The following is a 24,319-nucleotide window of genomic DNA, read 5'->3' on the forward strand; positions in this document are numbered from 1 at the left end:
TCGGGGCCGGGGGCGGGGCCACAGGCCTGAGGGGTGAGGGCAGCCACTATTTCTGACTGTTCTGTTAGGTGCCAGGTACTGGGCTGGGTGCTCTTGGTGCCTTATCTCCCATCCTCACAGCCATGTGGAAACTGAGGCATCTCAAGAGTCTGTGACTGGGCTGAGGTTCTGGTTTCAAGCCCAGGGCTCCTTCCAAGGCACAGCGCTGTCCTCTGTGCAAGAGGAGGGGACCCTCTCCCAAGCCACACACGCAGGAGGCTGGGCAAGAGTTGTGGGAAGCCAGAGCCCGTGTGACTGTGGGCTGGTGCCTCATTCTCCTCAGCCATAGAGTGGGCCTCACAGTACCACTGACCCTGCTGGGTTACTTGAAGATTCAATTTGATGATCCGAGGATCATGCCATCCCAGAGCTGGCACGTGAAGGCATGTGTGTGGGGTTGCCAGTTGTTCTGATTATCATTCTTCTTTTCTCAGCTCAGATTGGGACAGGGGCGTCTGCTGACAGTGGAGAGCAGTGGTGGGGGAAGGGGCTTGAGGAAGGTGGCACCCAGAGGGGTGGAGAGGAGATGTCTAAGGGCCATCTGAGGTCACGGTGCATCCTGAGAGCAGAGCTGAGATTGGATATCAACGATGTGGGTTCAGCAGCCCTGGAGTAGGAGCCGGGAAGGTCAGTGCCTTGTTGGCGGCAGGGCCAGGGCACTGAGAGTGTTGGCAAGGCACAGCAGGGGGAAAAGAAGAGAAGCAGAGCCTGGGACTGTCCCTCTGTGCTGGAAGAGGGCTAACACCAGCCCCGACTCTCTACTCTGGCTAGGCCGAGGGGGCCCTCTGTCCTCTGTGTTGCCCTAGGGCTCGGTGACCTCTGTCATAGCACTGACCACATGCTGTCCTGCCTGTGCCTTCCTCTAGCTGTCCCTGCCCTACTCTGGACCGCCCCAAAGACTCCATGGGATGGACCTGAGTCAGCCGAATCCCAGCCCGTTTCCTTGAGCCTGCTGTGGTGCTGGACATCAGTGACAGACGGAAGCAGCAGACCATCAAGGTCAGTGCGATTTAGGCCATCTGAGAGACACGGGGGGGGGAAGATCAGGCCACTGCAGCTGAGCTTGGAGGGCTGGCGTATGATGCGCTTCTGTGCTTCCGCAGGCCACCGGAGGCCCGGGGCGCCTGCGAAGATGAAGTTTGGCTGCCTCTCCTTCCGGCAGCCTTAATGCTGGCTCTGTCTTAAATGGAGTCAAGACTGTGGAGACACGCTGGCGTCCCCTGCTGAGCAGCCAGCGGAACTGTACCATCGCCATCCACGTTGCTCACAGGGACTGGGAAGGCGATGCCTGGCGGGAGCTGCTGGTGGAGAGGTTCGGGATGACTCCTGCTCAGATTCAGGCCTTGCTCAGGGAAGGGGAAAAGTTTGGCCGAGGAGTGATAGCGGGTAAGTGACAATGTACCCAATGCGCAGACAACGCCTAGGGCTGCCACCCAAGATCTTGCTTGGGAATTTGGGGGCTTCTCTTGTCGTCTGAACTGATTGGCGTGTATAACACAGTTCCTTTCGGCAACACACCTTCAAAGGGACAGCAAGGGCCTCGGGCTGGGGGTTGGCATACCTAGCTTCCGCGAGCTCTGGTAAATCATTTCTCCGCTCTGGGCCTCAGTTCCTATTTCTGATCTCAGTGAGAAGCCTGGTCAGGTCCATGTGCACATGGTGTTTGTGGTGTTTGGCTGTGTGTGTGTGTGTGTTTGTGCATACGTGTATGAGTGCACATGTGTGGCAGAGACCATGAAAAGCAGCCCAGCCCGCCGAATGGGTCAGGTGACCTCTAGAGTTGGGCTGCCTGCCTGGCTTCATGAACCTGCCCCAGCCCCACCACTCACAGCACCCTGGGCAAGTCCCCTAACCTCTAGGTGACTGAGGCCCGACATCAGCACCTGTCCCCTGGTGACCTTTTCAGGCATCACCTGTAGCTTCCCAGGCAGTGGCTGGTGCCCTTCCAATCTGCAACCACTGCCCTCAAAAGTCTGGCTTGGACCTGCCTCTTACTTGTGTGGCTTCATGAGGACGAGGCCCTCTCCTCTGCCTTTCTGGAGCCCTCCCCCTGCCTCTCCCAGCATTTCCTGAATCGGGTTTGGCTCGTTATCAAAGCTACGGAAGAAGGACTTGACTCCCTTCTTGTCATTTTACTGATGCCGTCTTACTCTCTATTGATTGTGACTTTGAGTAACTGTGTTGTCACATGGGCAGGCCTTGGGCTATGGAAGTGAAAGGCATTCATTTGTATCTCTCTTTATGTACAGGACTCGTTGACATCGGGGAAACTTTGCAATGCCCCAAAGACTTGACTCCCGATGAGGTTGTGGAACTAGAAAATCGAGCTGTACTGACCAACCTGAAGCAGAAGTACCTGACAGTGATTTCAAACCCCGGGTGGTTACTGGAGCCCATACCTAGGAAAGGAGGCAAGGATGTATTCCAGGTAGACATCCCAGAGCACCTGATCCCTTTGGGGCATGAAGTGTGACAAGTGTGGGCTCCTGAAAGGAATGTTCCAGAGAAACCAGCTAAATCATGACACCTTCAATTCGCCAGCATGACGCAGACCTATATACATTAGGTTAAATCTGAATTTCCACTGCTTTGGAGAATCCCACCCACTAAGCACTGTGCATGTAGACAGGTTTCTTTGCTCAGGTGAAGGAAGTAGGGGGTGGGGCTTTCCTTGTGTGATGCCTCTTTAGACACACAGGCAATGTCTCAAGTACTTTGACCTTAGGGTAGAAGGAAAAGCTGCCAGTAAATGTCTCAGCATTGCTTCTAATTTTGGTCCTGCTAGTTTCTGGATTGTACAAATAAATGTGTTGTAGATGACTGGTTAGTGTTTGAGGCTTCGTTCTATGTTTTCCCCTGATTTGGTCTGGTCAAAACTCATGAAATGTGTAACTAGCATCCAGGCGACATTACAGAAAGTCTGGGACCTGGCACTGAATGTTTGCCTGGTAGTGACTAGCCATTAATCAACCGACTCATGCAGGATGAAGAGGACATCAGACTTAGAGCAGCTGTCTGTCCTTTCAGGTTACTCTCATTCTGTTGTGAAAGTGTCTGTCAGTTTCTGAAGCATGTGTGTTACCTGCATCACACAGCTACTTCCTATCCTAGCAGTACATCCAAAATACAGCTCTAGTAGAGTGAGCTTAACTTGGAAATGTGATCAGTGGTGCTGTTTTATTTTGTAGTAATTTTTTTTTTTTTTTTTTTTTTTTTTGGTGATTTAGCAAAGTTTCTAGTTGTTATCCATGAGGATGATGGGCATTTCCCCCCAGGTATTGACTGCAGTGGCCCTTCTCTTCTGAGCCAGGATGTTATGGTGGTCGTACATCCCATGGCAGACGGGGTGGCCTGACTTTCAAGTGGGCCTCTTTGGAGGCCCCTGGATGCTAGGCTAGGGATGCTGAGCTGCTGATCAGACACTTCCTGGCAACATTGGGAGGGACCCGTGAGGAAACAATCTCCTTTTTGAAGATACAGGAAGATATTGCTGGAATCAGGAGTCTATTCTTTCTCCTGGCCAGCAGGCCAATCTCAGGGGACCGGGTCTTCTTGGGCTTGGCCTCGACACTTCCTAGCAACATCCTTTGCCGAGTGTGTGAAAATGCTGCTTCTCCAAATAAACGAGGACAATGGGGACCAAAGCCTGTCTTGGACAGGATTTCCAGCCTCCCGTGGCTTCTGCCAATGAGATGTGTATAATATAGAAGGTAAAAAAAAAAAAAAAACACAGACAACAGTTCTCATTTAAATTGTTTATTATTTATTTCCATGGAATTTTGTTTTTCTTTATTAAGACCAAAAATGTGTTTCTCATTAGAAAATGGCAACTTTTATGGGCCATTAGTGGCCTGTGAGTTCATGGACTTGCATTGTTTCTGAACTGTTCACATAGCCTACACTTGTCATCTGAGGAGCCTTCCTGCTCCTCCTCATTGTCAGAGGGCTCATTTGGAGACATGACTGAGAGGGAGGCCAACAGAACGTAGTAACAGATATTGTACAAAGACATTACACTACCATTATCTGAGTAAACCAGACTACTAGGCACTTGCCCTGTGCCTTCCATCCAGGTAGTAGCCAAAGATGCAAATGTGACATTCCCAGAGGTGCCCTCCCAACTTGGGCCATTTGGTTCCTGAGGGGACCCATTTCCCAGGGGATGCCTAGTGGCACTCTTCTTGGACCACCACATGCCAGAGCGCCTGAAGGACTGGGTGCCACTGGGTCCCTGAACACTGGGGGCTCCCTGCTGACACATTTTGATTGCTTCTTTCCTGGCATTGATGTGATAGATACGTAGGGAGCGTCTTGTAGCTACCAGCTTCTTTCTCTTTGGAGTTGGGACACGGGTCGCTTGCTGAGCGGTGTTTCTGAGGTGATTTCTCTGGATATTCTCCAGGAGCCTGGGCTTGTCTCTCTGAAAATTGGAGTTGCGGTAGATCTGAAACAAAATGAAACATGTTAGTTGTTCTGGGATAAATTATTCCTTTCCCACCTCTCAAAATAGTGATTTTGTTTTGCAATGGAGAAAAGAATGCTGTAAGTGGCAGCAAGTGTGGTTATGCTCTACAGCATGACCTGACTAAAGATAAACGATTCATAGATTAAGGCAGTAATATATAAATAGCATGGATTTTGATATTAAACTGCAACCCCGTAGAGGTAATATGCAGGTCTGCATAATATGATGCTTACATTATCTCTAAGGGGGTTGTAGTTTAATATCAAAATCCATACTTTTTAAGTTCTATACTTTTCATCTTTCAATAAACAATGTTTCACATTTTAAAATGCTATCTTTGACACTTAAGCTCTTACGGCGTATTATTTATATTGGTGTCCTATGAAGATATGTTTGAGAAAGAGAGAAAAGGGATTACAGAAATGCTTTCTACTTTACCATCATTTTCTTGTTTCCTGGAGAGTTGCTTGAGCGTATTTTGCAGAATCCATAGAGGTTCAGCTGGCGAATGATACTCTTCAAGCTGTCTGTTTCGAAGATCTTCTCTGCACCTCTCCGTTGAAGAACCTCCCTCTGGAAGAGATCCTTCTCGATGATCACGGCGTCTCCATCATCATTCCAGCTCACAGACTTGAATGTGTCTTCCTCCACAATCATCCAAAGCTTTCTTGGGAAGGAAAGCCTAAAAAGGTTGTGGTTGTCTTCCACGTTGGCCACGCGTTGGTTTCGGTCTTCTGGTGGTGAGTTATCTTGGGAGCCTGGATCTGGGCTCATGGCTTGGTCCTCGTGCCTGTCCAAAACCTCGCTGGAATCTGGATTTGGATCAGGTGAAGACATGTTCATTTCTGAGGCCTGCTTTACACAGACTAGCCTAAGAAAAGTTTCTGTTTGTCTAGTTAGACCTGATTAAAGTAATCCAGCACAAAAGTGCCATCATTATGTATTTGAAAACAGATGAGCGTATGAGCGTGTGTTGGGTTGGGCAGAAGGAGGGAGAAAACCCAAATGAAAGCCATGTTCAATCCCGGATGAGAGGATACAACAGTCTTTTTGGTGATACATTTTCTCTAGCCATTAAAGACACCTTTGTTCTTAATATTCACTCTGTATAGGGAGACAGAGTGATACAGTGGAAAGGCCCTAGACTGAAAGGACCCTGGGTCCTTGTCCCACTGAGTAGCACCCTTTGCCCACTCAGGGTCGGCCCTGAGTGCGAAGAGGGTTGGAAGAGGCTCTTCCAAGGTGCTTTTCAATCTCAGGGCTCTCTAATCCTTCATGGTGTCCCCAATGCCTGGATGCAGGCTTGGTTCATGGTCACCAAGCTTTTTAAAGAGGTTTACAAAGCTTTGTTCAAGGACTCAGTGTAACCTGTAGGCACACACACTCTGAGGCTAAATATTAAAATAGAGGCCATTGGTGACATCTCTAAATGAGGATCCTTGAGTATTCAATTATACAGCTGGTATCTTTCACTTACATACCAAAGTGCTTTTTCATGGGGGAATTCTTAAGACTGAGAATGACATTGTTGTGGCTTTTGCGGACTTATAAACTCTGCTGATTACTTATATAAAGGCTTTTGGCCATTTGGTGGGAGGGGAACGATCGTGAAGAAAATTACTAGGGAAACTACACGGTGGCATTCAGCCAAGAGCTGGTATTGATTTGATTTAGTCACACTATGTCATGTGGCTTCTATAGGACCATTAGCGACCATTCTCCTTTGATTTAAGTCACAGAATGTACACTGGGATTTCGAGTCTAAGACATCAAACTCCTCTTGTCCCCTGGAGGGAATATTCAGGGCACTGACTTAAGTCTAGTCAAGAAGAGTCATGGTGGGAAATCCAGCCTCCTCCACCTAAGCCTGCTCAGTCCCCAAAGATCAGCTCTGCAACCTTCAGCAACCATTCAGACATTCTTTATGAGTCACCTGCCACCTGCAAGCCACTTTGAGGAAAATGGTTGGTCTTCTATTCCATGTTCCAAAAGCCCCTGAGATGGCCCCTCTGCGTTGCTGCTTTATGAATGAAATCATCATGGTCAGGCGACCCAAGCAGAGCACAGCTGACTATGGTATGAGGACCAGTGGCCCTGTGGAAAGTGGTCTCAGTGCTGACTCACTGCAGCTTCTTTGTAGCTATGCAGCAATCAAGAATAGTGCTGAGGTCTTGATGGTGGGGCCCCAAGGTATGAGGCCAGCCACAGGCCAAGACTCGCTGTGTAGGCCTTGCCTGTCACATGATCCCCCAGGCCCTCTTCATCCTCCCCGTGGCCTCTCAGGATCTTCTTCCCTGCTGATCTCTCCCGGGCTCCAGGATGTGTCCCTGCAGTTGGTTCATCCCACCCCAGAGGAGTCTTTCTAAACTGTGGCTCGGAACTTGTCAGTTGCTTAGGCACCAACTCCTCACACCTCCAAGGCCTTCCTTTCCCAGCCTCGTTAGCCACTGGGCTCCTCTTTCTCACACACTCAGGTATCCACCATGCCACCTGCCCTTAACCCTGCTTCACTCAGCATTTGCTTGATGCTGGGTCCTGGGTAAGACAACTCTCAACCTATTGCGGGATCTGGCCAGCAGTCTGCAATGCAACAGTGCTCTCTCTTTGTTCTCAGGCGAATCGGCAGGTCGAGAAATAATAGACACATGCAAGATAGCAAAATCTGGGTCCAGTGGGGTCACCGCCTTCTGGTCCCACGGTGCCAACAACACACTGGATATACCAGCATTTATTATTAAGTTTAGTGAGGGCAGGGGTAGGTTAGTGAGGGATTTAGGGTCATTTGATTATGAGGTGAGATGGTCACATGGGGATGAAGTAATTCTTTAACATAACATCTGTATGCAGAAGTACAGTATACAGGAATAAACATTTACGATATAGTGTGTGCATCAGTAATTTCTAACAGAGCCTTAAAACAGAAACACAGTCTTTCCATGACCTATGATTAGCAAGATATTAATCAGCAGTAACAGTTGCAGCAAAAGCTGGTTACAAACAATCCATAGAAACAGGATGTGAAGCTAGACAACCGGTTAGACCAGAAATTCTCAGAAGGGAGTATGCCTTAAACCTAAAGAGGCCTAGAAGAGCCGTGGCAAGATGAGGGCGTTTATAGCCCTATCTTATCCATATGGACAGGCGCTCCTCATGCATCCGTTTATAGGCTCTCCACAAGGGTCACATTCCATTCCCAGAGCTATGAACATCTGCTTTTCTAGGATAGGAATCTTGGTGATGTGAAACCTCCCTGACTGCACATCCATTCATAGGCTGTCTGCAGCGGAAAGCACATCACGCACTGTTGGCTCATTCTGGCAGTCCAACCTGGCATTGTCTTTACACAATCCTGCATGCAATTATGTATTTACAATAATCAGGAGCATTTCATCTTTTATTCCATAGCAATAGTTTCAGGGGGTCTCCCTGCATCAACCTCTGGTTCCCTCTGGTGCTATTTACTGAGCACACTGTGAACTTCCTTGCTGGTAAGGGTGCTTGTGCTGCCTCCCCTATGGGAATGCCCTTTTCAACCCAGAAGTCACTCAGCTTGTCAGGGTCCAGGTCACTCCATGAGGTCAGCTGGCAAGGCTTATTCCCAAGGGCTGGCCCAGCACAGCTCTCCACCATTGGTTGGGTGGATCCTGAACTCCTATGAGGTTGGGCATGTTGATGAGCTGTCTCCCCTCTGGACTAAGAGGCCCATGAGGATGGCTGAGACCACAGTGCAAATGTGGCCCTCAATACATGTTGGATGAAGAAAGTTCCATGTCACCAGGAGCTCAGTGGGGTTTAGCATCCTTGGACATGGCTCTACATTAGAACAGTGATAACAGAACAATTATTGTGAGCTCCTATTGAGACAGGAAAATAGGTTCTAGAAACAGGGAACTTAAGGCCACTCTGTGCTAACTTCCTAAAAGAGAAAACACCAGGGTCTGGGGGCAGGAAATCTAAGGCCGATTCACTCTGACTTCCCAAAGCTGGATCAAAAGGAAAATACCTCGGTCTGGGGACAGGAAACCTAAGGCTGATTAACACAAACTTCCTAAAGCTAAACCAAAAGACAAAAACCCCATCTCTCCATGCTGAGTAACAAAGGATCAGAGGCTACTCTCCCTACAACCATCCGTCTTCCACCACATCTCAGATGGAAAGGGAGGGGAGGGTGCCTTGTTGACCGTGGGCCAAGCAGGGACCATCCCTTCATCTGCATAGGGTGCCAATTCACCTCAGCCTTTAATTAGCCACAGACCAAATCCTTTATCCAGATAAGGGGTAGTCATTAAGAACCTCAAATGGGGTACTTAAAGCCCAGAAAACTTTGTAACTGGGCCCTTGAGCCACTTGCTCAGACCCACTCTCACCTTGTGGAGGGCTTTCTCACTTTAATAAATTCCTGCTTTCACTGCTTTGTTCCTGCATTTCATTCCTCTGCTACTTTATGCATTTTGTTCAATTCTTTGTTCAAAACGCCAGTGACCTGGACAACTCATAGTCAATCCGTTGTGCTAAGTGCTCTGCTAGTCTGTGTCATTTACTGTGCACACCCATCTCTTGGGTGGATATTAAGAATGAGTCCATTTCTCCAATGAGCCAAGCTAGGCCATGGAGGGGTTGAGCCATGGTGCAAGTTCCGCAGTGAGGAAGCAACAGGGCCAGAATAGGCCCACATGGTCAGACTCTCAGACTTACAACCTTACTCAAGTACAATGAGTGTTTCAATGATCTGAGCAGAAGAAGTTGTCTTTGTAAGCAGAAAATGGCTGAAGAAAGCAAAAACAGAAAACAGAGCAGATTAGTCATTGATATGGTTTGGCTGTTTTGTCCCTCTAAATCTCATGTTGAAATGTGACCTTCAATGTTGGAGGTGGGTTTAGTGGGAGGTGTTTGGGTCACAGAGGTGGATCTCTCATAAATGGTTTGGTGCTGTCCTTGTGGTAATGAGTTCTCTGTTAGGTACAAACCACCCCAAAGAGCTTCTTGGTACTGCCAATGCTTCCCCCAAACCTCTCCGTGCTGCCCACCCTTCCCCCAAACCTTTTTACATTTCCAAGCCCTTATCTAGGCACCGCAGTGAAGCCAGCCTGATAGAAGACTTTATCTATCAGGCCTTGCTGCGATAAAGCAAACCCCAATTACAAACCATCCAGACCGAACAGAGGGAGGTTGTGGGAAGCATAAACAAACTTTAGCTACACCCTCCAGTACCATAAACATCACAAGGTGATACGTGGCAGAATTAACCAGCAAACAACCCCGGGATGCAGCCATACCAAAGGACTCCCTCAAATTCCCTGCCCCAATGTAAACCCCTCATTCTGTAAGCTTGGGGCTGCTTTCCTTGACTGTGAAGGGGGCAGCCGACAGGTTAATAAAGGCTTGCCTGAACTTGGGGCTCTCTCTCTCGTCCTTTCTCTCGGCTAACCTTACATTCTCACTCTCTAAGTTCACATGAGATCTGGTTGCTTTAAAAAGCCTGGCAGCTCTTTGTTCTCTCTCGCCATGTGATATGCTGATTACCCTTTTCCTTCTGCCATGACTGCAAGCTTCCTGAGCCCTTACCAGAAGCAGATGCCAGTGCCATGCCTCCTGTACACCCTGCAGAACCATGAGCCAAAATAAACATTTTTCTTTATAAATTACCTAGCCTCAGGTATTCCTTTATAGCAATGCAAAACTGACTAACATATAAAATTGGTACAGGAGTTGGGTGATGCAATAAAGACATCTGAAGATGTGAAAGCAGCTTTGGATCTGGGTAATGGGCAGAGGTTGGAAGAGTTTGGAGATATCAGAAGAAGACAGGAAGATGCAGGAATGTTTCAAACTTATTGGAGATTTGTTAAGTGGTTTTGACCAAATTGCTGACAGAAATATGGACAATGAAGGCCAGGCTGATGAGGTCTCAGATGGAAATGAGGAATTTACTGGCAAAGGTCACCCTTGTTATATCTTAGCAAAGAACTTGGCTGCACTGGGTCCATGCTCTAGAGATCTGTGGAAGTTTGAACTTAAGGGTGATAAATTAGTGTATCTGGCCAAAGGGATTTCTAAGCAGCAAAGTATTCAAGATGTTCCATGGCTGCTTCTAACAACCTGTCTCAGATGTAGGAGAAAAGGAAAGACTTAAAGTTGGAATTTATAATTAAAAGAGAAGCAGGGCATAAAAGTTTGGAAAATTTGCAGCCTGACCATGTTGTAGGGAAAGAAAGAGCATTTTCGGAGAAGAAACCAAGCAGGATGCTGAGGAACCACTTGCTAGAGAGATTTGCACGACTGAAAGGGAGCCAAGTGTTACTATCTAAAACAATGGGAAAAAGCCCTTGAAGGCATTTCAGAAAACTAGGCCCCTCCCATCCCAGGCCCAGAAGCCTAGTGGGTAAGAATGGTTTTGGGGGCCAAGCCTGGGGCCCTGCTGCTCTCTGTAGCCTTTGGACACTGCTACCTGCATCTGGCTGATCCAGCTCCACCCATGGCTCAAAGTGCCCCAGATACAGTTCAGGCCACTGCCTTGGAGGACACAAGCTATAAGACTTGGTGGCTTCCCCATGGTGTTATGTCTGCGGGAGAACAGAATGCAAGAGTGAAAGAGGCTTGACAGCTTCCACCTAGATTTCAGAGGATGTATGTGTTGAAAAGCCTGAGTGCCCAGGGAAAAGCCTGCCACAAGGGTAGAGCTCCTACAGAGAGACTCTACTAGAACAGTGCTCATGGAAAATGTGGGGTTGGAGCCCCTCTGCCCAGAGTCCTAATCATGTTACTGCTGAGTGGGATTGTGGGAAGGTGGCTGAGAATGGTAGAGCCACCAGCAGCTTGTACTCTGAACCTGGAAAAGCAACTGGCACTCAACTCCAACCAGTGAGAGTAGCCATGGGAGCTGCGCCTGCAAAGCCACAGGGATGGGTATGCACAAGGCCTTGGGATCCCACCCCTTCCATCACTGTGCCCTGGATGCAGAATATGGAGACAAAGGAGATTATTTTGGAGCTCTAAGATTTAATGACAGCCCTGCTGGGTGTCAGACTTGTGTGGTGCCTGTTGCCCCTTTCTTTTGGCTGATTTATCTCTTTTGGAATTGGAATATTTACCCAATGCCTGGATCACCGTTGTATCTTGGAAGTAAATAACTTGTTTTTTTATCTTACAGGCTCATAGTTGGAAGAAACGTGCCTTGAGTCTCAGATTTTGGAATTTTGAGTTGATGCTGAAATGAGTTGAGACTTTTGGGGAACTATTGGGATGGGATGCTTGTATTTTGCAGTGCGAAAATGATGTGAGATTTGTTGGGGGGGTATGGGCAGAATGAAACAGCTTGGGTATTTTGTGCCCTTCAAATATCATGTTGAAATGTGAACTCCAATGTTGGAGGTGGGCCTAGTGGGAGAGGTGTTTGGGTCATGGGGGTGGGTCCTTTATGAATAACTTGCTGCTGTCCTCACAATAATGAGTGAGTTCTCTCTGTCTGTGAGTTCACATGAGATCTGGTTATTTAAAAGAGCCTGGCAGCTTCTCCTTTTCTTGCTTGCTCTCTCACTCGCCATGTGATATGCCAGCTCCTCTTTTGCCTTCTGCCATGAATGGAAGCTTCCTGAGCCCTCACAAGAAGGCTATGATGACACCATGCTTCCTGTACAGCCTGCAGAAATGCAAGTCAAAATGAACCTCTTTTCTTGACAAATTACCCAGCCTCGGGTATTCTTTTATAGCAGTACAAAAGTGACCAACACAGTTATTTCAAAGTTACTTTCCTTCTGGAGTTAAAGATGAGGGGACACGCTTATAACACTGACTCAGGTTGACTGAATCTTCTGAGTATTTTTGTATTTTTTTTTAATTGGCCCCTTTGAAAGTTCAGTATAATTACGTGGCATTCGGCACAAGTGACCCCATTCTGGTTGTGTCTGGTCAGCCGGGGCTTAGGGAAGGAGGCTAGTCCATAGCAGTGGCATCCCCTGAAGTTTGTTTCACACAGGCCCCTGAGTTAATGAGTCTTTCTAAAGGAGGCTTTGCTTGGTTTGCTTATCAGCCATCTTTCCACTCTTGCTGTAGACAGGGACACCTGGATGCTCATAATTTGCTTTTTTTTTTTTTTTTTTTGAGACAGAGTCTCTCTCTGTAGCCAGGCTGGAATGCAGTGGTGTGATCTTGGCTCACTGCAACCTCCGCTTTCCAGGTTCAAGTGATTCTCCTGCCTTAGCCTCCCGAGTAACTGGGATTACATGCAGGGATTATGTGCCAGCATGCCCAGCTAATTTTTGTAGTTTTAGTAGAGATGGGGTTTCACCATGTTGGGCAGAATGGTCTCGATCTCTTGACCTTGTGGTCCACCCGCCTCAGCCTCCCAAAATGCTGGGATTACAGACGTGAGCCACCACACCTGGCCATGCACGTTTTAAAAAATTAATTAATTTATCCTATTGCCCTGCTCAGAGTAAAATACACTGGTTTTCTTTTCTACAGTATCTTAAAAGCCTTTTGTAACAATGTTTGTGAGCAATTAGGTTAAAATTATTCTGAATTAATATCTAATGCTTGAACACACACTGTGTGTGTGTGTTAAACTCAAGTATAGGACATAGAGCCTCTGTAGGTGATAATTCTTGCCTCTTGGGATCCCTGGAAAAAGGAAGTCCATATGGAAAAGAGAGGCAGCCTCCAGGTAGAGATACATCTTCAGGGATTTTAAAGGAAGTTTTCAGCTTGTGTTCTATAAAAGTACCAAAGGTGACTTGTGTGTATAACCCCTAGGTTGGAGGAAATCCTTGCTGGTCGTTTAGACTTGGGATGTTGATATCAAAGGGCATTGCAGCATTTCAGCTCTCCTGAAACACCACTGACATTTCTCTATTGTTTTTCTCCTCCACACTGAGACCTATTGGCTCAGAAGTCCACCAGCATAAAACTCAGATTTTCATACTTCTAAATTATTTTCAACATAGCTCAACCAGGAAGATTGTTAGGCATTGGAGGCCTTCCTGGCTTTCATACCCTGGTAAACCTCACCCCACATGTGCTAACCATAGATAAGATGGAGCCTTGTGGTTAGAAGACCAAGACACTGTCTAGCTGCTGAGACACATCACTTAGACCCATAAGCTCCTTCTCCAATTTCCATCTCCCCCAGCAGTTCTCTTGCCTTCCTCCCCATTTGATGGTGATCCCACACCCATAAACTCTAGATAGTCTTTTGCTCTGAGGATGTCCCCGCTTCTGCTATCCTATCCAAGCACCACCCAATAAAGTTGTTTGTGTGGTAACTGCCCCTGGTTGGTCATAGCATTTTTCTTGATCAACCCCCTAATCCTGCACAGTGTGCAATGAACTCTGCTTAACTTGGAGTTTCGCACTTAGAGGTTGATGATTGTCTGAGCTGAGGTGTGTGATTTTAGGGAGTCTGTTTGGACTGTTAAACTGATAAGGCTAGAAGGCCTTAGAAAAGCACACCAGGCAGGCTTCTCACTGGGACATGGAATGCTGCTGTTGTCTGGTCTTGAAGCATCTCAGCTTTCCTGCTGCAATAGAAAACTCTCTGACTGTTTTGGAACCCAGAAGTCACAAATTACAATAGGCTTTTCTCGACTCTAAGCTAAAACCCAAAAATGTCCACTCTGGGCTGTTTCAGACTTATGTCAAGCTGTGCTGAACAGAAAGCAGGCATAGCTCGATGCACTGGAGCGGTCTTTGACCCTGTGATCCTGGTAGGTTTTGAACACCCCTCTCTGGAATTTGAAACTGTCACAAGCTAGATGCTGTCCTGGACTGTCTGCATCTCTTGCAGATGCCCATGATGAGGGGATTGTTCTCTGGTGGGGCCAGCGAGAGTGGAGCTGTTCATGAACACTGTATTTTTGATGTAGACAGGTTGCATTTTTTACTGGTAATGCTGTCAAAAGCTGCACATTGAGGGAGGGCACCCAACAAGAATTGTGATCCCTCTGCCCAATTGTGACAGATCAGTCTTAGACCTTCTCTCTGTGATGTCCACTGCTGGTGACTTGTGTCCAGCGATCCACATTAGTTTCAGTTTGGGAAAGTGGACAGACAGCCTGGCTACTTTCTTTCCTTGCTTCTGGCCTACAAGTCAGGCAGTAGGATTATCAAATGCAGCTGTGCCCAGGGAGGGATTATTATTTTTTAAATTGTTGTTCTACACTGCTCACTGCATAAATGAGCAGGATGAAAAGGGGTAAACCCATTTTGGAATCTTTTGGAAATGGAGGATTTCTTCCTGACTGCTTCCTAAACATGATGGGCCTTTCTGTTCTCATGATGCTGTATGACAGTGTTTTTCTGTAAAAACAGTTTCATCTCTCTTTCATATAGCCCTGCCAGGCAAGAAGGCCAGGGGGAGGGTAAGAGATGACTGAAGCAATTTAAAGATTTTATTGTTGAGTGGGCCATGCTGATTTTATAAGGATGGAGGAAAAAGAGAATGAGACATCTGTAGAGGTGTGGGAGAAGGCATTGTGATCTTGGTGTTTCAGAACTATTCCTGAAAGCTTTCGCCTCTTGCTGAAGGAAAACACCCCATGCTGCCTTTGAAAGCTTCTGCAAGTTTTGTGTATCCAAAATGATGGCCATGCCTGAGACCACACCTGACCCCACTGACTAGGGGACAGAGGAGGTGGCCCCAGCTTCTCCATGTTCCCCTTAGAGCACCTCCAGGTGTCCTCTGGATCTGTCATGCACAAGCCAAACTGTCTGCAAGGGAAACCAAGGATGGAACTGGATTGTATAGCCTGTACTGGAAAACCTGTGACTGGCAGGAGGTGCTACAGTGGAAGGCCACAGTGTGGCACTGTTAACCTGTGCTGCCTGACTTAGGTACACCCTCTTGTGTTGCCCAAACTATGGTACACTCTAAGTTTGCAGGGAGACCATGTGTATGCTCAGGTATTGTACAACTTATGTGCCCTGCCTGTCATGACACTGCCTCAGCCCTGGATGGCTTCCAGGTCAGCTGGAACTTCCTGTCCAGAGCTGTATTTTACCTGAATTGATGCCCCAATTGATTGAATTGGCCAAGTATAAAGAAAAAGTACTGAAATTTAAGAGGGAAGCCACGTGACTGTCTAAGATACACCTCTTTGGTTAATGGGGTTTGTGTTAACTGGTTCAGTACAGGACCCATAACAGGCACAAGTGACATCTATATGCAGCTTGGTTTCACCCTGTTGTGTCAGGTCCTATGATAATTTTCCTGTAATATGCCTTGGCCAATGGGGTGCACTGTGAAGAAAAGAGTTCACACAACAGGCCTCACTGCTATCTTTGGCAAAGCCTGCTGCTTTCAATGTTATCCATTGGCTGGATTCTCAGGACTTGGATTTGGGAGGGATTCCACGTTTCTCAGAACTGATCAGGGTGGTTCACTATACCCAAGCTGCTTATGCAAACAAAAAGCTGCACACTGCTTTCCTCCTGGGAGTCTGGAATTTTGGTTCATGCCAGGCAGAACTGCTTATGTGACCAGTGCCAAGTTCAACTCATGGGTGATGAGGTTTTACTGAGCTCCACTGGTTGGCAGCATTTTACATGTGTGGTCACACATTGTTGTGAGGGAATTAAGTGCATTCTGTGTGACCCTACTGGGAGATGAGATGACTCTGGAAACTTGTGTCTGCTCTCCTGCATTTCTCCCTGTGCACCCTTTCCCTTTGCTGATTGTGCTTGATACCGTTTCACTGTAGTAAGTTGTCGTCATGGGTAGGACTATATTACAAGTCCTATGAGTTCTCCTAGTGAGCTACTAGACCTGATTCAGTGGTTTGGGTTCCCCCATTTCATTTTGGGGACCCTGACACACCTATCCATCCCTTCCATCTCCCACTCCAGGGAATTTCAGATTAGGACACTGCTGAGAAGAATCATAATGGCCAAGCTTGCTGAAGTGCTTCTTAGGTTTCAAGGACTGTTCTCAATGCTTTGCAAACATCCATAGATTCTATTGTTCCACCCATTTTGTGAAGGAAACTCTGAGTCCTATCTGTGCAGCTTTTCTGTAAATCCAACTCTGTTCTAAATCAAAATGGTTAGGTTTCTAAAAAGTAAATAGTAACAAGAGCATTGGGGAAAGAAACCAGACTTGAAGTAAGATCAATATGGCAGTGAAAATTCCTGTACCATGTTTTCCTGTTGTATCTCTAAGCCTGGAGTCACAGTCAGCCCAAATATGAGAACTGCACATGAGGGGTGGACAGGAAGAGATCTATGAGAAAGATTTTCCAGGAATCCATTGACGAATGAATAAGAAAAATGTGATATATACATACAATGTTATATTATTCATCCTTAAAAAGGTAGGTAATTGTGGAATAGTATACAACATGGATGAACCTTGAGGACATTAGGCTAAGCGAAATAATTCAGTCACAAAAAAAGGAACTACTGTATGATTCTACTTACATGAAGTACTTAGAATGGTCAAATTCATACAGACAGAAGAAAGGTAGTTGCGATGGCTTTGGGATAAGAGGGAATGGGGAGCTAATGTTTAGTGGGTAGAGTGTTTCACTTTTGCCACAGGAAACAAGTTCTTGAGATGAACGGTGGTGATGGTTGCATAAAAATATGAATGTACTTAATACCACTGAACTATACCTTTAAAGTGGTTAGGAGGGTCAATTTCACATGTATTTTACCAAAATAAAAATGTTTTATTAGAAAAAAATGAAACCAAGCCAGGTGCAGTGGCTCACGCCTGTTAATCCTCACACTTTTGGAGGCCAAGGCAGGAGGATTGCTTACATCCAGGAGTTTGAGACCAGTCTGGGTAAAGCTACAAGACCCTGTCTCTACAAAAATTCAAAAATTAGCTGGGCAGGGTGGCGCATGCTTGTAGTCCCAGCTACTTGGGAGGCTGAGGTGGGAGGATCACTTGAGCCAGTGAGGTCAAGGCTGCAGTGAGCTGTGATTGTGCCACTGCACTCAGCCTGGGTGAAAAAGTGAGACCCTTTCTCAAAAAAAAAAGAACCCCAAAATCCCCACTGTTACAAAAATGAAGAATGACTTTGATTAACTCATCAATAGATAGGACATGGCTAAGGAAACAAGAAGAAAGCCAGAAAAAAATGAAAATAGAAACTTTCAAAACTGATATGAAGACAAAGAGGAAGGCAAAAGAGCAGAACGAGTGTCCCACATGCCCAACTGCCCCACATGCCTTAGTTCTCCAGAATCCCAACTTCCCCACAAGCCCCATTGCCCCACAAGCCAACTGCCCCACAAGCCCAACTGCCCCACAGGCCTGATTGCATCACATGCCAACTGCCCTGAAAGCCTGACTGACCAACAAGCCTGACCGCCCCACAAATGTGACAGCCTGACAAGCCTGAGTGCTCCACAAGCCTTAGTTCCCCACAAGCCTGAGTCCTCCAGAAGCCCAACTGCCCCAAAAGCTTGAATGCCCCACAAGCCTGAAAGCCCTACAAACCTCTGTGCTTCATAAGCCTGACTGCCCCACAAGCCCAGGTACCCCACAAACCCTAGTTCTCCAGAATCCCAACTGCCAAACAAGCCCAACTGCCCCAGAAGCCCTAGTGCTCCAAAAGCCTGAGTGCTCCACAAGCCTGACTGCCCCACAAGCCCGAGTGTCCCACAAGCCAACTGCTCCACAAGCCCGGCTACCACACAAGGCCTAGTGCACCAGAAACACAACTGCTCCACAAGCCTGACCACCCCAAAAGCCAAAGTATTCCAGAATCCTGACTGCCCCACAAGAACAAGTACCAAACATGCCCGACTTCTATTATTCTATTTATGTGACCTTCTTGAAAGAGAAAACTGAAATGATGGTGTACAGATGGGTGGATACTAGAGTTAGTGGTGGAGAGGTGGGATTAACTATAATAGCAGGTGGAGGGGGGTTTTGGGGGGAGGAATGTGATGAAATTGTTTGTATTATGATAGTCGTTTTGGTTCCATGAATTAACACATGGGCTAAAACCCGTAGAACTGGACACCAAAAGAAAAGAAAATAATTTTAGTGTTGCAGGAAGTCAGGGACCCTGAACAGAGGGACTGGCTGAAGCCATGGCATAAGAACATAAATTGTGAAGATTTCATGGACATTTATTAGTTCCCCAAATTAATACTTTTATAGTTTTTACGCCTGTCTTTACTGCAGTCTCTGAACATAAATTGTGAAGACTTCATGGACACTTATTACTTCCCCAATCAATACCCTTGTGATTTCCTATGCCTGTCTTTACTTTAATCTCTTAATCCCGTCATCTTCATAAGCTGAGGAGGATGTATGTTGCCTCAGGACCCTGTAATGATTGCGTTAACTGCACAAATTGTTTGTAGAGCATGTGTGTTTGAACAATATGAAATCTGGGCACCTTGAAAAAAGAACAGGATAACAGCAATGTTCAGGGAACAAGAGAGATAACCTTAAACTCTGACTGCTGGTGAGCCAGGCAGAACAGAGACATATTTCTCTTCTTTTGAAAGCAAATGGGAGAAGTATCACTGAATTCTTTTTCTCAGCAAGGAACATCCCTGAGAAAGAGAATGCGTCCCTGAGGGGAGGCCTCTAAAATGGCCGCTTTGGGAGCGGCTGTCTTTTATGGTCGCAGCTGTGGGATGAAATAAGCCCCGGTCTCCCGTAGCGCTTCCAGGCTTATTAGGATGAGGAAATTCCCGCCTAATAAATTCTGGTCAGACCGGTTGTCCGCTCTCAAACCCTGTTTCCTGATAAGATGTTATCAATGACAATGCCTGCCCGAAACTTCATTAGCAATTTTAATTTTGCCCTGATCCTGTGGTCCTGTGATCTCGCCCTGCCTCCATTTGCCTTGTGATATCTTATTACCTTGTGAAGCACGTGATCTCTGTGACCCACACCCTATTTGTACACTCCCTCCCCTTTTCAAAATCACTGATAAAAACTTGCTGGTTTTGCGGCTTGGGGGGCATCATGGAACCTGCCAACATGTGATGTCTCCCCGGGACACCCAGCTTTAAAATTTCTGTCTTTTGTACTCTTTCCCTTTATGTCTCAGACCAGCTGACACTTAGGGAAAACAGAAAAGAACCTACGTGAAATATTGGGAGTGAATTTCGCCTGATATTTTAGTATTTGATACTTTACAGAATAAAATTAAAAATTAAAAAAGTAAGCTAGAGTGACTATATTACTTAATTTTTTACTTTATAAGAAGGAAAATTGCCATGGATAAATAGGGACATTATGCAATGATAAAAAATAGTCACTTAACAAATAACATAATAATCCTAACCGTTAATTCACCTAAAAGCAGAGCTTCAAAATACACAAAACATCATCTGATAGAACTGAAAGGACAAATAGTCAAATCCACAATCATATTTTGATACTGCAACACTCCTCTCTGAGTAAATGATAAATGAACTAGACAGAAAGTCCTCAAAGTTATGGAAAGACCTGAACAACAAAATGAACCAACTCAAGCTGATTGGCTTTTGCTGAATGCGCCACAGCAAAGCAGCAGAATATACAAGATTTTCAAGTATATGTGGAAGTTTTACCAAAATAAATCGTAAATCAACCCATAACTAATTTAAAACAATTGAATATGTACAAAGTATGTTTTTAAAATCTGTAATGGGATAAAATAAAAAATATAATGAATGAGATACCTGTATTTTTTAAAATAACATATTTTTAGTGATCCATGTTTCAAAAAATTCTTGAGGAAAGTTAGAAAATATTTCCAAATAAATTAAAACGTAAATGTCATGTTTAAAAATTTGTGGAATTTAGGTAAAGTAGTGCCTATATCATTAAATGCTTATATTAGAATGTAAGAAAAGATTCAAACAAAAAATCTAAACTTTGATCTTATATAATGAGAACAGAAAAGTAAATTAACCTAAGGCCAACAAAAATATACGGATGATACCCAGCACTTTGGGAGGCCAAGGCGGGTGGATCACGAGGTCAGGAGTTCGAGACCAGCCTGGCCAAGGTGGTGAAACCCCGTCTCTACTAAAAATACAAAAATTAGCTGGGCGTGGTGGAGGGCACCTGTAATCCCAGCTAATCGGCAGGCTGAGGCAGGAGAATCAGTTGAACCTAGGAGGCAGAGGTTGCAGTGAGCCAAGATCACACCACTGCACTCCAGCCTGGGTGACAGAGCAAGACTCCATCTCAAAAAAAGAAATGTATGTGTGTGTGTGTGTATATATATATACGTATATATATATAAATATATATACATATATAAATATATATACATATATAAATATATATATACATATATAAATATATATATACATATATAAATATATATACATGTATATTAATATATATATATTTTATACATATATATGGATGATATAGATAGGAAAATAAAACATTTCAGAAATTATAGAAAAATAATAAATGAGGTTGATGGAACTAAATTTACTTTTAAAAAAAATTTTTGAGATAGAATCTCACTTTGTCACCCAGGCTGGAGTGCAGTGGCATGATCTCAGCTCACTGCAACCTCTGCCTCCCGGGTTCAAGCGATTCTCCTGCCTTAGCCTCATGAGTGGCTGGGATTACAGGTGCCCGCCACCAAGCCCGGCAAATTTTTTTATTTTTAGTAGAGACAGAGTTTCACCATGTTGGCCAGGCCAGTCTCAAATTCCTTACCTCAGGTGATCTGCTCGCCTTGGCCTCTAAAAGTTACTTCTTTAACTAGATAAGACTAGTTGAAATGTCTGACGTCAATCTGAGAATTTTTTTCTAAAAGTTGTTCAGAAGCAGTGACTTTGAACAAAGCTTCAAATAGATGTAAACTATATTTTTCTTGTGATAACACTCTTCTTTCTTTAGAGAAGATTCTGAGAAGACAAGATTCTCCTTGAAATTGTCTTAATTTTTAAGTGCCTACTATGTGACAGATTTTTTTTTTGAGACGCAGTGTCGCACTATTGCCCAGGCTGGAGTGCAGTGACATGATCTAGGCTCACCACAACCTCTGCCTTCTGGGTTCGAGTGATTCTCCTGCCTCAGCCTCCTGAATAGCTGGGACTATAGGCACATGCCACCATGCCCGGCTAATTTTTTGTATTTTTAGTAAAGATGGGGTTTCACCACGTTGTCCAGCCTGGTCTTAAACTCCTGACCTCGTGATCCACCCACCTTGGCCTCCCAAAGTGCTGGGATTACAGGTGTGAGCCACCATGCCTGGCCGTGACAGATGTTTTCAAATGCATTAGCCCATCCGATTTGAAGAGCATCCTGTAAAGGTCAGCAGAAAGAGTTCACGTTCTTCACTCCATAGCATTTACTGCACTTCCTTTTGCAGTGCCATCTATCATCTCAGGAGGCTGAGGATTTCCTCCTTCCATCTGATGCAGGGGCAGAATTTTGCTCAGGGTCTTTGATACCTTCCACATAACCATTCTTGTCTGAACACCTGTACAGGTACCACTAGTCACACTGAAAGCCAGTATGTTCCTGGGGAGAGATGCCAGACAGGAGGCAGTGGAAGTCTGATTAATTATTCTTTTCAAATTCTAGCTGGCATGTCAATCATGGAACCATTTTTCACCTCCTGGGAGAAGCCCAGGGTTTGTAGGAATTCAGACTCAGTTGATCGCTGTTCCTCTTAGAATTCTTATGAGGGGATGGAAGTTTTGAGCACCTAAAAAAGCCTGTCCCTGTGTTTGCCCGTTCAGTCCCCAGGTTCAGATAAGAAGGTCATTAAAATCATACTGCAGATATGCTAGTGACTGGACAAACTCTATGTCTACCTTCAGGCATGTACCCTAAGAACCAGGAAATTATGTTTCAAATCATACTCTACTTGCAGCCCACTGGGAAAACAAACAGTATGCAGAGGATTCCCCGGAGGGAATACCAAGTGTCTAAAGTTGCAGTCCAGGGTGGCTGTGGCTGTGAGACAAGACCAAGGGTGTGCAGTGTCAGAGTCAAGGGACTTTTGCAGGGGATAGGATTACTCCATGTCCCAGGGAGGGGAGGTGATTCTGCACAGCCTCCAGGGGAGGCAGCAGTGAAGACTGGACAGCAGGCCAGTTCACCTAGTCAGAAGAGAGGGAACATGAGGGTGACTGAGAAAGGGTGCTGTGACACGAGAAACTGTCGGGGCCAGAAACAAATCCTGGGAATGTACTTGTCCCATGTGCCCAGGAAGGACAGGAATGCAAGATGTGGATGAGCACTTGAAGTCTCTCCCACAACCTGATGAGCACCCATAGTAGGTGCTCAACAGAAAGCATTCAGCAATGAGCTCCCAGGAGACTTACCACATGCCACCCCCTAATGGTGTTTGATTCTCATTGTCACCTTTGTAGACCTGCTTTTAGTACCTTGGTCTCAGGGTTCTTTCTGTCACCTGAGAGACATGGCGCAGTGCTGAGAAGATGCAGTCAGGAGATGGGCCTCAGGCTGGGGGGAGGGGGAACAGCATAGGCTCTGGAGGAATTCAGACCAGGGGTCTTTCCAGCCCTGTCCCTTAGTAGCCACGGGATCCTGGGAAATACCCAAGCCCTGTGAGCCTCAGGCTCTACGTCTGTGAAGCAGGTGTGATAAGTCCTTTCCACTAGGACTGTTGGAGTGTGTGCCATGCAAGTGAAGCACCTAGCTCAGGGCCTGGCATAAATTACAAGTTTAAAGAATGGCAAATGGCTGTTTTTTCCTATATTATTTTACCCCAGGCCTTAACACTCTGGGATTTTGTTGTTGTTGTCATTGTTCTCCAGGACTTATCAGATAATATACAGCTCAGTAAGACACGGAATAATCTGTCAAAGAATGAAGTTTCATCTATAAAGTTCAGTAAATATTTCCTCTTAGAGGACATACTTCAAACTTTGGTTGTTGGGGAGTTTTCCCAAGCCAGATGCAGCTCACAGCTCCTAGAATTTGAGTCAAGGACCAACTCCTTCCTTCTCTGCCAGCTGCTTTTCCATCCAAACCACTATTTTCTTTCATTTCATTGCCACCCAAAATCTAGCCATTGCTAAAATTAGCCAAATGGCACTTGAGATGACCTAATTAGAATGTCATTTTAATAGAGTCTGCTTTGGCTCCCAGCCAGGCAGAAGAGTACCTGTCCAGTGGCTTCTGGGCCTCACTTCCAGGGATATTCACCCTTATCTCTCAGAAAACACTTGCAGATGATGCGTATCTATCACCTAGCTCTTGTGCTGTGTTCAACCTCACTGGAACAAGAGCACAGGATGCTTTCCATTCCTGCCCCAGACGGAAACTCCTCTCTGCTTTATCCACTATTCAAAAGGAACTGCTGAGCAGTTTTCTATTCCAGGCTTTTCTCTCATGCCTGAGAATCTGGCTCTGGCACCACACAGCTTCATTACAATTAGCTCCCCCAGAAGGAACTACAGTTTCCCAAAGTCCAAAAGGTTTTGGCTCAGGGCATGTACACTCAACTATTAATACTCTCACCTGTTGCCCCACACCCTCACCGCTCTCTTATTTTCCCTCCAGATCATAGAAGACATCTGGCCACTTTAATTATGTGACTGCAGATCCTAGACTCTACCACCCTAAGGTTAGGGGTGGATCTGGCTTACCTTAGCATCTCTACTACTAACCTAAGCCTTCCAAATAGCAGATGCTCAATGAATGTTTTGAGGAAAAATGAGCCAGTGAGCAGGGGGACCTAATTATTCATATGTAATTCTCTTGCATGATCAAATAAGCCAAGCAAATCTGGTAAGACTTCAGGATAGTGGGTTCCCTCCTGGCCCAGGACAGGTCTAAAAATGCCATCCAAAAGCCAAGTTCTGGAATCAAGAACCCCAGAAGACAGCTTGGTTGTCTTCCCCACTGTGGGTTCTAAGGGCCCTCACTGA

The 24,319-nt window shown here is 45.8% G+C and overlaps 1 protein-coding gene and 1 pseudogene across 1 annotated transcript; one reads left to right on the forward strand and one right to left on the reverse strand.

Moving 5' to 3' along the window:
* The first annotated feature begins 1,146 nt into the window (after positions 1-1,146).
* LOC112130986 (EOLA-like protein) lies at positions 1,147-10,149 on the forward strand (annotated as a pseudogene).
* LOC134760886 (heat shock transcription factor, X-linked member 3-like) lies at positions 3,780-5,445 on the reverse strand. The gene is made up of 2 exons (XM_063721082.1): positions 4,943-5,445; positions 3,780-4,483 (listed from the first exon to the last, which is right to left on the reverse strand). The coding sequence occupies exons 1-2, from the start codon at positions 5,345-5,347 to the stop codon at positions 3,899-3,901; spliced, it is 990 nt and encodes a 329-aa protein (XP_063577152.1). The 5' UTR covers positions 5,348-5,445; the 3' UTR covers positions 3,780-3,898.
* Positions 10,150-24,319: the final 14,170 nt, after the last annotated feature.

Source organism: Pongo abelii, chromosome X, assembly GCF_028885655.2.
Source record: "Pongo abelii isolate AG06213 chromosome X, NHGRI_mPonAbe1-v2.0_pri, whole genome shotgun sequence".
NCBI classification, from domain to species: Eukaryota; Metazoa; Chordata; class Mammalia; order Primates; family Hominidae; genus Pongo; species Pongo abelii.